This window comes from Paracoccidioides lutzii, assembly GCF_000150705.2.
Source record: "Paracoccidioides lutzii Pb01 unplaced genomic scaffold supercont2.18, whole genome shotgun sequence".
Lineage (NCBI taxonomy): Eukaryota > Fungi > Ascomycota > Eurotiomycetes > Onygenales > Ajellomycetaceae > Paracoccidioides > Paracoccidioides lutzii.
The window spans coordinates 560,948-573,780 of NW_015440964.1; the positions used below are offsets into that span (position 1 = coordinate 560,948).

At 46.4% G+C, this 12,833-nt stretch overlaps 4 protein-coding genes across 4 annotated transcripts; 1 reads left to right on the plus strand and 3 right to left on the minus strand.

Annotated features, from left to right (window-relative positions):
• Window positions 1-2,131: 2,131 nt before the first annotated feature.
• Window positions 2,132-3,298, minus strand: PAAG_06473 (mannitol-1-phosphate 5-dehydrogenase; the record flags this gene model as incomplete). The annotated part of the gene is made up of 1 exon (XM_002791688.2): window positions 2,132-3,298. The coding sequence occupies one exon, from the start codon at window positions 3,296-3,298 to the stop codon at window positions 2,132-2,134; it is 1,167 nt and encodes a 388-aa protein (XP_002791734.1).
• Window positions 3,299-6,411: 3,113 nt separating this feature from the next.
• On the minus strand, window positions 6,412-8,780 carry PAAG_06475 (pentatricopeptide repeat protein; the record flags this gene model as incomplete). Its single annotated transcript, XM_015845899.1, has 2 exons — window positions 6,412-8,103; window positions 8,169-8,780. The coding sequence occupies 2 exons, from the start codon at window positions 8,778-8,780 to the stop codon at window positions 6,412-6,414; spliced, it is 2,304 nt and encodes a 767-aa protein (XP_015700125.1).
• A 601-nt stretch (window positions 8,781-9,381) lies between these two features.
• Window positions 9,382-10,500, plus strand: PAAG_06476 (hypothetical protein; the record flags this gene model as incomplete). The annotated part of the gene is made up of 1 exon (XM_002791691.1): window positions 9,382-10,500. One exon carries the CDS (start codon window positions 9,382-9,384, stop codon window positions 10,498-10,500), a length of 1,119 nt encoding a protein of 372 aa, XP_002791737.1.
• A 168-nt stretch (window positions 10,501-10,668) lies between these two features.
• On the minus strand, window positions 10,669-12,435 carry PAAG_06477 (hypothetical protein; the record flags this gene model as incomplete). The annotated part of the gene is made up of 7 exons (XM_015845900.1): window positions 10,669-10,689; window positions 10,741-10,869; window positions 10,925-11,487; window positions 11,557-11,772; window positions 11,837-11,975; window positions 12,058-12,222; window positions 12,322-12,435. 7 exons carry the CDS (start codon window positions 12,433-12,435, stop codon window positions 10,669-10,671), a joined length of 1,347 nt encoding a protein of 448 aa, XP_015700126.1.
• Between the last annotated feature and the right edge of the window lie 398 nt (window positions 12,436-12,833).

Here is a 12,833-nt window from a genome sequence, read left to right on the forward strand (position 1 = left end):
GCAACCCCCACTTCTTTTTTGGGCGGGTTTTTTTATTTTGGGGGGGCATTGGGGTTTCCCCGGCCTAATTTTTCCCCCCTAATTAAAAAACACTCGAGGCCCTTAGCAGTCAAAGCCCTGCAAAGGGACACCTGAGTAATATGCGGACTTGAGACATCATATCCACTGCTCTATTCGCGGACTCCATGTGAGGGATACGTATTACAAGTAAATCTGTACACGTAATTAATGGAGCTGATTGCTCAAGATCTTCCCACTCACTCCATGGGATCAAAATTTTGTCGAGTTAACCTATCGTTTCGCTAAACAGATCCTTTCTAGAACGGCGCGGGAAAGAAGGAATCCAAAAGAATAAGAGAGGGGGAAATTTTGCCTATTAATTTTTTTTTTTTTTTTTTTTTTTTTTTTTTTTGCCTCGGTAGTTAACCCAGGCATCAAGGGTTATAAAATCCCTTACATCATGAGACGGGACCTGTGGCTGTGCAAGGAAAAAACCAGGTGTAGCTCATACAATTCAAGTAAAAGATAAAACACGTCATCACTTACTTCCCTTGAATGGATATCGGATGTCCATGACGTTAACCAGAGCCCAGTCGCTTTGTACACTAAAATGGAGGAAAGGACATGATTTTCATTCGGGAAAATCGTAGTTATCCAATAGTTAGTTATAGAATAAATCTGTGCCGCTCGCATGCATAACTTCCAATTTGTTATGTTCACCAGAGGAAAAAAAAAAAAAAAAAAAGAGAAACGCAGCAGCTGATGAATAACCTCTTTTGCAGCATGGGGGGGGAAAGGAGCAAAAGAAGGCTTCAAATGCTCAGTATTTAACAGACGAGGCATGTTAAGTTAGTTTAATATCCCCTTTCAATTCTTGCGTGTCAATGCATGGATTGGATCTATTGATATCTTCGTCATGGGTGTAATGCGAAATGCCCACGTTTGTTTGCTTGTTTTCTGTACGCCCGTATGTATGCGGTGAATGTTGGACAGTGTTGTTTCCCTGTTTCACACACACATATACATATATTTAACTCATCAGCGAATGACAACCCGGCCCAATAACTGCTATTATTGATCGCATACTCTTCTATAAATTTGAACAAGAAAACTGGGATTTGGGATTGGGATGTAACTAACTAACTCTCTCCAACTACTCCTCACTCTTCTCTGCCCCGACATCCATATATGCTAGCCAGTCTCACAAGCAGCCTTCTCAGCGATTAGCCTAATTCATCATATGCATTTACTCTCTAATTTGCAAATTCAAGCCTTTACTATTCTTATTTTTTTATTTTTTTTAATTTTATTCCCTCCCCCCCCCCCCCCCCCTTACCAACCCTTGCGTTTTGCGTCCCTTTTAGTTACCGCTTTAGAAATTAGTTGCACGGTTTCGGTCCATATGAGAGTTAAGTGAGTCCAAGGTCGTTGACGGTACCCCCCCCCCCCCATTTCTTCTCGATTCGAATGGGTTTGAGAATCTCAAAGGGAGGGGGTATCACTTGTCACAAATGGACCAGAGGGGGGAAGGGATACAGGGGCAGGATTCCATTTCATTCCCCCTTTCCCTTTTATGAAGTGTCCCTCCCTTGCTTATTATTTTGACTATTGTTGCGACCTTCCATGCATGGTTAGTTCCATTACTCGGGAGGAGGTCGTCATGTACATCCGTTTAGGAATTACTTAACCAGAATAGCTATCTTCTGCTACGTAGATAGGTTGAATCGCGCTTCCATTGGCAGTTGCAACTCCCAAGGAAAAGAGGGAAAATGGGCAAATTTGGGAAGATAGAACCATTCCATCTAATGCGCTGTTTTCTATAGGAGCCTCGTGTTGTAGCTCTGGTAATAAGAACAAGAGGCAGAAAAAAAGGAGAAAAGAAGAAAAACACATGTCGCTCCGTGCACCTGTCCCTGCTTGCGTTTTACCCGAGGAGAAAAGAAAAGAATAAATACCACCCTTACTAATTCCTAGTTAGCCCTGACACTGTAGCTGCCATAAGAGGGCCCTCTTGGCAACCTTGTCGTTGATCGCGCAAATCAGTTCACCAAAGCGGGAAATCAATCGTGGTAAGCGGGACATAAGGCGTCATATGAACGAGTAAAAAAACTCCCCCGTCACGAATCTTCTTCTACTTCGTTTCGCTTTGGACCTTGGTCACTTTCTCGAGAACGCGCGGGTACAGCGGGTGATCTGGCTCCAGGTCTGTCAGTTTGGTCGTTGCGTCTGCGGCGGACAGCTCCTTCAGGATCTTGTGCAGCTCGAAACTCTCCTCGTCATCAGGCACGTTCTGGAACTTCAACGCCTCCTCGACCGCTCCCATCAACGCGTCGACCTGTTGTCCACGCTCAGCGAGCTGGGCAGCTGGTCCGATGAAGCGTTCCTTGCGAGACAGCTTGCGGAGCGGAGCACGTCCAACACGCTGCACGACGTCTTCGAGATACGGGTTAGAGATGCGGGTGATGATCTTCTGGACGTAATCGTGTTGTTCTTCGGCCGGGATGTGGTGCTTCTCGACGATCAGGGCTGAGGTCTCTGCCAGGACCGCGTTGACTTGGCTCCGGATTCTCTCGTCCTTCAACGCATCGTGGATTGTCGGTTTGCCAGCATTATAGCCGAAGTAGGCAGCGGTTGCATGGCCGGTGTTGACGGTGAACAGCTTGCGCTCAATGTAAGGTTCCAGATTGTCCACCCAGTGGATAGCCTTGATATCCGGGTGCCCGACGTCGCCAAAGGGAGTCTTTTCCACGACCCACTCGTAAAACTTTTCGATTTTGACGTCAAGACCGGAATTGGGGTCCTGGGTGGGCACAATGCGGTCGATAGCGGAGTTGGCGAACTGGGCACGGCTGGGGAGAGAGTCACGACGGGATTCGTCAGTGTTGTCCTTGATGAAGCCATGTAGAGTGTCGGTGGCACCGATTGCGTTTTCGCAGGCAATCACAGCCAGTGGCTTGGGCTGGGTTCGAATATCGATACCCTTGGCGATGGGTGGGGCGATGAACTTCAGAATGTTAGGGCCAACAGCACAAGTGACGACATCGGCAGTGGATATCTCCTTGATGACGTCGTCGAGATTGTGTTTGGAGTTGATGGCCCGATAATTCTCGATGACTTTCTTGTGTTCGCCTTCTCCACTGATTTCCGTGACCGTGTATGATGAGGCTTTCTGGAGAGCATCTATGACGCTGTCCATAACATCGACAAAGACGACTTCATAGCCAGACTCATGGAGGAACTCCCCAACGAATCCACGGCCAATGTTGCCACCTCCAAAGTGCACTGCCTTTTTTCCCATGGTGGGGGGTTTGTGTTGGGTCGTGCTGAGGGGCGGGGCAAGTCAATCAACGATTCTATATTTGCGGGACGAAGTGCTACAAGAACGGCAGCTTAACGCAGGAAGTGAAATAAAAAAAAATAAATAAATAAATAAATTAAGATGGGGGTAGAGAGAGGGCGGGGGGGGGGGGGGGGGGGGGGGGGGTTATATTAAAAAGGGAAAAAAAAAGGGGGTTATTGTGGGTTGATTATTTCTTATGGCCAGCTTCCCGCCTTCTTTATAAACTCCACAACACAACAGGGGCTGACAACAACAACAACAACAACAACAACAACAACAACAACAACAACAACAACAAAGACAGAGAGAGAGTCAGAGAGAGAGTCAGAATGGGGGAGCAAAACCAAAAAAAGCGCAGCAATCAACGAGCCAAGCGCCCGTCTCTAGCGGAAACTAAGCAACCTGGCAAGCACGCTTGTCGAACCAGCAGCTGCAGTTGATTGGAACAACCGCCAGCCCGTTCAAGAGAACAAGCAGCAGGGGGGGGGAATGCGGGAGATAAGTCAGCTAGCTACACACCAACCAACCAACCAGTTGACGTGTGCATAAGCGGGGTATCCGGCAAGTACCCAGCGGGCATTGTGCGTGCACAACGACGACGTCATTGGCTTTGCTTTGCCCGGATTCGGCGGTGGGCTTGGCGGCGCTGACTCATCCGGCCCGGGTCTAATCAGGCATGGCGGGAAGCAGCTACCGGGTGATTGGTTGATTAGTGATTAGCGGGTGATTAGTTAAGTAAGTAGTTAACTTAATTAGTTGGTTGGTGATTAGTTAAGCTAGTTAACTAACTAGTTCGTTGGTGATTAGTTAAGCTAGCTAGTCAGCTGGTGACGGCTGTGGTTATGAGACGCAATCTACATACAGTCAAGTCAACCCCTCGTCTTCGATGAATAATTGCATTCTTCTGCTACGATACACCTGCAAGAGCCCAGCTCAGAGCCTCGATCCAGGACCAAGATGTGAAGATTGGTGACCGCCTCGCCTCGATCCATCCCCCTTTTTTTTGGCCTTGCATGCGGCATGGTTTCGAGTTACCCCATTGGGGGAGGGGTGTGGGTAGCGCGGAGTGCCTCCCGAAGCCGTGTCAGATCTTCCTTAACCCCTTGTTTTCAGATAACAAACCACGGTAAACCCTAAGGTCCTCCTCGAGCTTGGTGGTTGGGGCGTTAAGCGACCACAGCTCAGCCAACAGGAAAAGATGATGCTACCGCGATTTTCAAGCTTTTGGAATGACCATTGGTCGAAGCGAGAAAGGCGAGAATGAACAATCCCGAAAGAAGAGGACAGATAGATAATTGGCCAATCTGAAACATGCTTTCCAACCAACAACTATTTTTCGACGTTCAGCGCCAAACCTTGGAGCCCTTGGTGGAATGTCAATAAAATTTCATCATTGCCTTGCTTTTCGTCCAAGATATGGGAAAACCGCTTGACCGCCCCTTCGCTTCAAGGTGCAGTCACAGCGAGCCCAACTGCTGCCCAATATACATTGCATACCCCAAGCCTGTTGTTTCTCCATAACAGAGAGAGCCCTTACAGCTTATCCAAACCCTGCAATTTTTACGGTTTTCCTTTTCCTTTTTCTTTCTTACTTTCTTTGTTTTCTTTTTTTCTTCTTTTCTTTTCTGAATTGAAGAAGGACGGTGACCTCGGGAAAATGTTGCCGTTTTCATCTTATTATAATCTGAAACACTTCGAGAGTGGGGCGGCAAATCAATATCTTCAGATTCAAACCGGTGCTTATCTAGTTCCTTAACGGATATGCATTTCACTGTTCTTTGCATTTCCAACATCAAAAGGGTCAAGTCAATTATATGGATAAGATGATACCACCTGGTGTTTATCTGAGGGGGGATATATCCACCACCATGGTCTAGACCATGCGCATTCCCCAATCCGGCGCACAATAGGATCCAGCAGCAATTCACGACATTTTCTTGCTCTTCCTTTCGTGCTAACAGCGCCTTTAAACATTCGCGAGCATGAAGAAGGCTGCATTGATCGACAGTTATCACTGGTGAAGTCATGCTTCGCAAAATTTTAATATATATGTGCAACAATAAGCGTATATGGAATTTGGTTACCAAGATAATCCGCTCCACGTCGTCATATCATTGGGTGTAGACGTTCCCCTTCTTCTGAAAGGCCCTAACTCCTCAATTGGGTTTTCACACAACCAAGCTCTTAGAATCCCCAATTCTTCATACGTCAATTCGTTTACGATCATATTTGCGAGTCGATGTTCATGGCCAACACAGGTGGACGCGCACCTCACTCTTAACAAACGTCACCACGGGTCAACGTATGCAGCGATGCACAGATTTGCCATTAATAAGTGGGGCCAAGTGACTTGACATTGTGTGTAATGCCGCACAACGCTGGGCCACTCGAGAACCATAGTATATAAGAGGAAGAGAAACTGTGCCATTGGAACACACCCAAGTAGCATTACTGCCACTTTCCAGGTCGAATCGCAAACTATCACAACTCTGTGTCCCTTCGGTCTGCAGAGCACATCTGCCCATTCAACGGCATTTCAGATCTCCCTGCTCTCTCGTGATACAGAATAAAATGTATGGCGCAGAGGGTTGTAATGAAAAGCGGTGTGAACTATTAGTCAATCCATGGGGTCGGTCTATGAACGGGGAAAACGCTAATATCTTTAGTTCAAAAACAACATGCACCAGATAGTAAGAACAGTCGTATCGTACATAACATATCCACGAAACAACATTAGCTGGGTCTCATCAATAAAACCATGCAGGGACGTATGATGAATGCCAAGCTCTAGAACATATGAACGTGCACCCTGCGCTGCAATAACAGGGAAAATAATCCAAAAAAAGGCGTTCGGCCTAAAAGTACAGATACATAGCGCACTTAAATAGCAGTAGGCCAATAAAAGAACAAGACGTATCACTTGCGAAAGAAGAGCTCACCGGATACCCCGACGACGTTGGATGAGACGCGAGTGAGATCACCCGACTGGAAAATTGAAAATTTGGAGTGAACGACCAACTGTCAAGCGAACATAGTGGATTATTCAAGGCACCCCATCTCCAGCGACTTCTTCATCCTACCGGTCCTCGACTGAGAATTTTCTTCAGCCGTTTGTTCTCAGTTTCAAACACTGTGCGCTCTTCAGCGCTGAGCGTCCTTTCTTTAAGAAGCATATCATGCAGCTGTTTGTACTGTTTCAACAAATAAACAGATTCCTCGAAGGAGGGTAGGTCGCGGAGAGAGTGTGGCCATGAGCCCCGAGCAACCCTCTCTGATGCAGCCTTGACTCTAGCTGGCTCATCCACTTCATTTCCATGTCGAGAAAGACTGTTATAGGCGAGCAGCGAGATGATTTTGTCTACATGCGGACGCAGAGTAGCAATTGCGTCCGTTATCCTCTTCTTGAACAATGTATCGGCAGATTTCGTGTCCTCCTTGCCTGCCAAGATAGAAATGGATTCCTTAACGCTCTCCTCTGAAATACCATACCTAATAAGATCCAGGTACCTCGACAAAATTTCAGGTTCCGGTTGCGATAGAGTGGTATCCATAAACCCGACCAACTTGCTGGCCGTCTCGAATACATGCGGATTCTTTCGATCGCGAGAACAGCAGCTTAATGCGATGACGAAGGTTTTGCGAGAAACCACCTTTCTGGGTAACATTTGCTTCCTAATAACTTGAAAAGATTCACTGCTGGATCGAGCTATGCGGAGAAGTCGCAGATACTCGTGGAAGGAATGTTCATCAGGGTTTATCTTCCTAGAAACGTATTCCTCCCAATACGCTCGGCCGATGGCAACGCCGTTTGGTATTGTCCGGGAAGCTGCTAAAATCAACGACAGTTGAGCATTTACAGGTCGAGGGAGGGCCATTTTGGCACGGCGGGATTTTCTGAATCGCCGGTCTCTTTTGCTCAGATGCACAATGGGGAGAGGATTAAACAAGTTTTTAAATTCTTCAACTTCAGACGGCGGTTCCGGTTCTTCGGCCGGTAGTCCTGGTGCTTCGTGTACTGGTCCTGGTTCTTCAGATAATTGTTTGGAGTTCCCTTCCGAGGTATGGTCCGTTTCATCATTATCTGTCGATCTCTTCTCCATTCCCTGGATTTCAGTAGAAGATTCGTCCTGGGCTTGCACCATTTCTGGGGTATCTTGATTTGCGAATTTCTTTTGCTCTTTTTTTCTGCTTTCTTCTAGCTGTGTCTCTAGATCTTCAAGCAATGGAACGCGCATCGCTTGATGCAATAGGGCGAACACATCAAGGCAGTCGCGTCTTTGTTGACCAAAAAGAAGCAAATGCCCCATGGCTGACACGAGATTTTGATCTAAGAGCAACTCTCCCTTTTTCCATCGACTCATAATATTAGCCCATATTCTCTTTCCTTCTCGTACTAATGCCGTCTTTTTCTCTGTAATTCCGTCTTCTTGACTACGGGGATCAAGGTGTTTAATTTCACTGGCAACCCGGGCCTGAAGACCATTGAGTATAATGGTGAATGTCCTGGCGTCAGGAGCATCTTCACCATGTTCGGGAAGCGATCCGGCCACCTCCCAAAGGGCATCCATATTTCCATGTCGAGCACACACACCCAAAGCCGCGTTGATATGGTGGATAGATGGTTTAACTCCGGAACGAGGTGAGCGCAAGCTATTGTATATCGAAAGCGCTATTTTTACTGCCTTTTTGGAACTACTATTCGCTAATCCTCGAAACATAATTGTGTACGTGTATGTGTTAGGCTTGGGCCCTCTTTTTTTCATCTGGCCCAGTATTAGCTTTGAGGTATTCATTTGGGAAAAGGAAATGCAGTTAGAGCAAGCCTCACATCGTTATAAAGTTTAAACGCCGCAACGGGTCTGTCATTCTTCATCTCGTAGTCAAAGAGCATGTTCCAAGCACCCATACAATCGTATCTCCTCGATTGCGCAGTTCTCACCAATGCAAGTGCTTTCTCCAAATCTCCCTTGCTAAGCATCCGTTTCACTCGCTTTGCCAAAATAAGACGATCCTTTGCCCACTGAAGTTCTATGTCGATTGCCTTCCTCGACACCGTAGATCTCCCAGTAATTTTCTGTTTCCAAACCGAACCGGGCTTTGACTTCCTGCCAGCGCCTGCTCTTGAGTGCCTAACGAAATCTGCCGCCACAAGCTCCTCGTCTTTTGTTCCGCCACCGGATTTCGTTTTGTTATTACTGGTATTCTTCCATGATGATTTACTAGTGGGTGAATTCGATTTTGATCTAGATCTTCCTTGGCGAGCATCTGATGAACGCTTGCCGAACCTCGATGTCGAAATATTTCTGTAATCAGCTCCATTACGAGTAATGTGGTTTGCCAGCAATCCTCCCCTTAAATTGCCAGATATTATCGAGCTCCCATCGCAAACCAGTCTCGTAGCAAGAGTGCCACTGGCGAAGACATTTCTGCAGCGGAGCATTTAATCAATCACGCTGTTTATCTGGTCTGTATACCCGAAAGGAAAACAAGGAGGCTTTTTGGGGTTCCGTAATAGAATAATGTTATATCCAAGCGATCAGCAAATGGCACTAAAGAAACCAATTTGTTAGAGAGCTCCGTTCGCAATTCGAAGTGTGCGCAGTATTCGCAGGGTAAATTTGAACCTCGAGAGTGGACAACTAACCGAATTTCGGGCTTCTTTTATTAAAACCACCCGACAACAAATTCTCCAGATGAGAAAATAGGGTATCCCAGAAGCTAAATGGCCAATTCCTGTTCACCTGGTGGAGGTGGAGTTTTCAACAACTCATGGGAACTCCGTTTAAACTAATTTTTTTTGGCATTCTTCGATAAGCCGGATTAACAAAGTTCCGTTGAACCTTCGCTGACGAGTCAACAACTACTACGGGATGCTAAGCAGTGTATATACCACCAGGACACGTACCTACGATATGGACTATTATCTGTGAAAAAATAGTATGGACAGTTCGAGAGCGTGCATGAAAACCTCCCATTCGTGGTATTCATCACAACCTTCCAACTCCTTACCCCCTTCAAAAAACTGATATCAGGAATTCCAAATGCCCCTTTATGCCTTTGGGTCCAACGGGTCGGGCCAGTTAGGCATCGGGCACATGGACGATGTTCCAATACCTACGAAGTGTCTATTCACACAGGGAGATGGGCCAAGTAATTTGGAATTGGAATCCAATAATCCTCATTCTCAGGATAAACCCCTACGTATTGTTGCGGGTGGGAACCACACTTTAGTCCTTTTTAAGTCTGGAGCTGTATACGCTGCTGGATCCAATAAAAACGGCAGATGCGCCCACGACCCAGATACAGTGCTTTCTTTATTACGATTTAGAAGAGTGGTTATTGTTACAGAAGAGGGAAGACGGGTTGATCGATTCAAGGTCATTTCGGCAACGTGGGAAGCGTCCTTTTTTGTTGATGCAGAGCAAGGCCATCTCTATGTTTGCGGATTGGGAATGAAGGGAGAGTTGGGGTTAGGGGAAACCTGCATGGAGGCGAGTAGGCCAATGCGGATTTTAAATTTTCCACCAGCTAGAAAGGAAATTATTTCTATCTCTAGCAGTGTCTCTCATTCAGTAGTCACACTGTCGACTGGGGAGGTGTACGGATGGGGGATATCGAGAAAAGGTCAATTGGGAGAACGGAATATACAGAACAAGATTTTATGGGAGCCAAGAAAGATCGAAGAGGTTGCATTTTTTGCTTGTCAGATTGCGTGTGGAAGAGAATTTACGGTTATTGGTGGGGAGGCAGTGACGGGGGAGTTTGCCATTTTAGGATCGAATAAGTGGGATATCAGGTCTGACGTTCCGAAAGACATTAAGAACTACGAAATGGTGGCAGCTAGTTGGCATGGTATATATGTCCATAGACTGGATGGTTCTGCCATATCGTGGGGGAGAAATGATCGCGGCCAGTTACTTCCATCACACCTCCCACAGCCAACGAAGCTGGCTGTAGGCAGTGAACACGCCGTTGCCATAATCGAGAGCACAAATGTGGTGGCTTTCGGATGGGGCGAGCATGGTAACTGTGGACCAAACACAGATGCACAGGGGAATGTGGCTGGACGATGGAGCGAGATTCCCCTAACTATTGAGGGACGGGGTGCGGTCACAAACGTTGGTGCAGGCTGTGCTACAAGTTGGATTATGACAGCCTAAATACGAAAACCAGGGGTTAAGAGGTTAACACAAAAAAGGGTCATCCCACATAGGACTTGAAACCCATTCCTCAAAGGTCTGCATGTGCGGTTGGCCACAACTCGACATGGGGTGAACGCGATTAAACGTTGTACAAGACATTTACAGCCTCATTATCGAACCGTCATATTAATCAAATAGCCCTCGTACCTGCGCTACGGTCAGTACCATGACGACAAGGGGAAAAAATGGCCTACATACTTGAGATATCCTTTGTGTGGGAGGAATTGCTATGGAGTCTCTTTGATCCTGATCATTCTGATGCCTCATATTGGCTCCAGTTGGCGTGATGTCCTGGATTCGTCCTCCAATGCTCTCCTGGAATGTGTTCTACAAACCTCTTTAAGATGTGCCGCTATAAAACGAAGATTGTTGCCGAACATACCTGATCCATATTTGCGTCCCAGCCAAGGGTGTCTTCGTCCTCGTCCCCGTACCTGGGCTCGTCCCATTGTTGGTCATCATCCGCCGGAACAAACAATGATTCAAATGGAATTGTAGAGTTTGGCGGTGCATTCACCTGTCCTTCCTGTTGGACTGCCTCTTGAGAGGGCTGCTGGAGAGAGTGATATTTGGGAATAGATTCTGGAATTTCAGGTGGAGGGTTTGGTGCGGACTCCCTCGAAGGGACAGTTGCGCGTCGGGAATGAGGCCTTGCTGATAACTCCCGGTTTCCGTTTGTAGATCCGGAGATTGCCTCTTCAGACTCACCTCTTGTCATCAACGTGAATTCACACATCATTCCGTTCGCCTCGTACGATATCTGCATTGGTCGGCATGGACGAGTATATCGTGCCACAGTACTTTCACCTAGGGAATGTGCGTGGATGACAATGGCCTTGAAATCCTTCACGTTGATAGCTACGTGAAGTTTATCTTCCACCGTGAAATGGTCAAAATCTTTTATGTCGATGGCCACTGATGTATGAACAGGTTGCTTGAGGATTTCTGCAGGCAAAGATCAGGATATTAGCCACTAAATTTAAGTTTCAGTCATATATCATTCCATCATCATACCTTTCCCATCAGCAACTTTTGTCGTAAAACTCGTGAACACCGCTCTATTATTCTCAGAGAAAATATCCAGCAGTTCAGCACTAGGACCGAAGTGTTCGATAATTTCTCGCAGATACTTCGAATCTATGGCCCATTGGTTTTCAGTCTTTGACTTGTCGAATAAAGCGTGTTGAACCTCTACAGTTTCGTAGGTTAATTTATAAGTCTTGACGACCCCTAATCCAGGCAAGTTAGTCTGTGAGATAATAATAGAACCAGCGAGGAAGTAGTTGCACCATACCATGCCTACATATCATCCGGATGATAAACCTGCATTCTGTTTCGTCTGGGCTGTCTTGGAACTGAACTTCGCAACGCTCAATGGCGGTTTCTCTATCTTTGAAATCACTGACACGCCCCCTGAAAACTGACAGAAGTGCCTAGACAGCATCATTAACGAATGGGCGTGAATGTTGGAATGTTGTATTGTATCTGAGAGCTCAACAGCCCTAGTCAACACACCTTGATGTATATTTGACACGTTAACTTATCGACAGTATTCCTTGCTGTGGACCCAGACGCATTGCGTCTCGGGCTAACAAATATATACTGAAAGAAAAAAGAGGAAGCATCAAATTTGAAAGACGCATATGCTGATTTAGTCAAATTCAGTGCCGAGAAGCGCAGCTGTCATTGTCCGCTCCATGGTCAGCAAAAAACAATACTTCAGCCCTCCACTAACAGATCGGGAAGAGGAAAGAAAGGAAGAAAAGGGTAAAACTATACAAAAGATTCCTCTGCTTCAATTGAAACGCTCTCGTTAAATTTTGCAAGGCATATAAGTACATCGTGAAAATGCAGCAGAGCCTCTGGAAGCAGGGTAAACCTGAGCGACGTCATTATGAGAAGAAGCCTGAAAAGTACCTCTTGTCTGACGGGCCCTAGAGGGCAACAAGAAGATCAGGAACGTGATTTACGTGTCTCCCAGACTCTGATTGGTTCTAAGCATGCACGTATGTTATTTGGATTCAGATTGATCACATCGTGAGAAATAACGAAATTATGGTCAAAAGCCGGAGTTTGACCTCAGGGGCATCCTGCTTAGGTAATCACGAAATTCCAGGGAGATTCAGGTCAGGGAAAATCCGCAGAATAAATAGGTTTGCAACCCAGTAACGATTCCAAAGCTTCTGGTGGGATCGCATTTCTCTATCAAATGGGCCACTGGCCTATGAGCAGTGTGTCAATAATGATACTGAGGCCAGTCTCATAGATACCTAATGGACAGATATCCATGA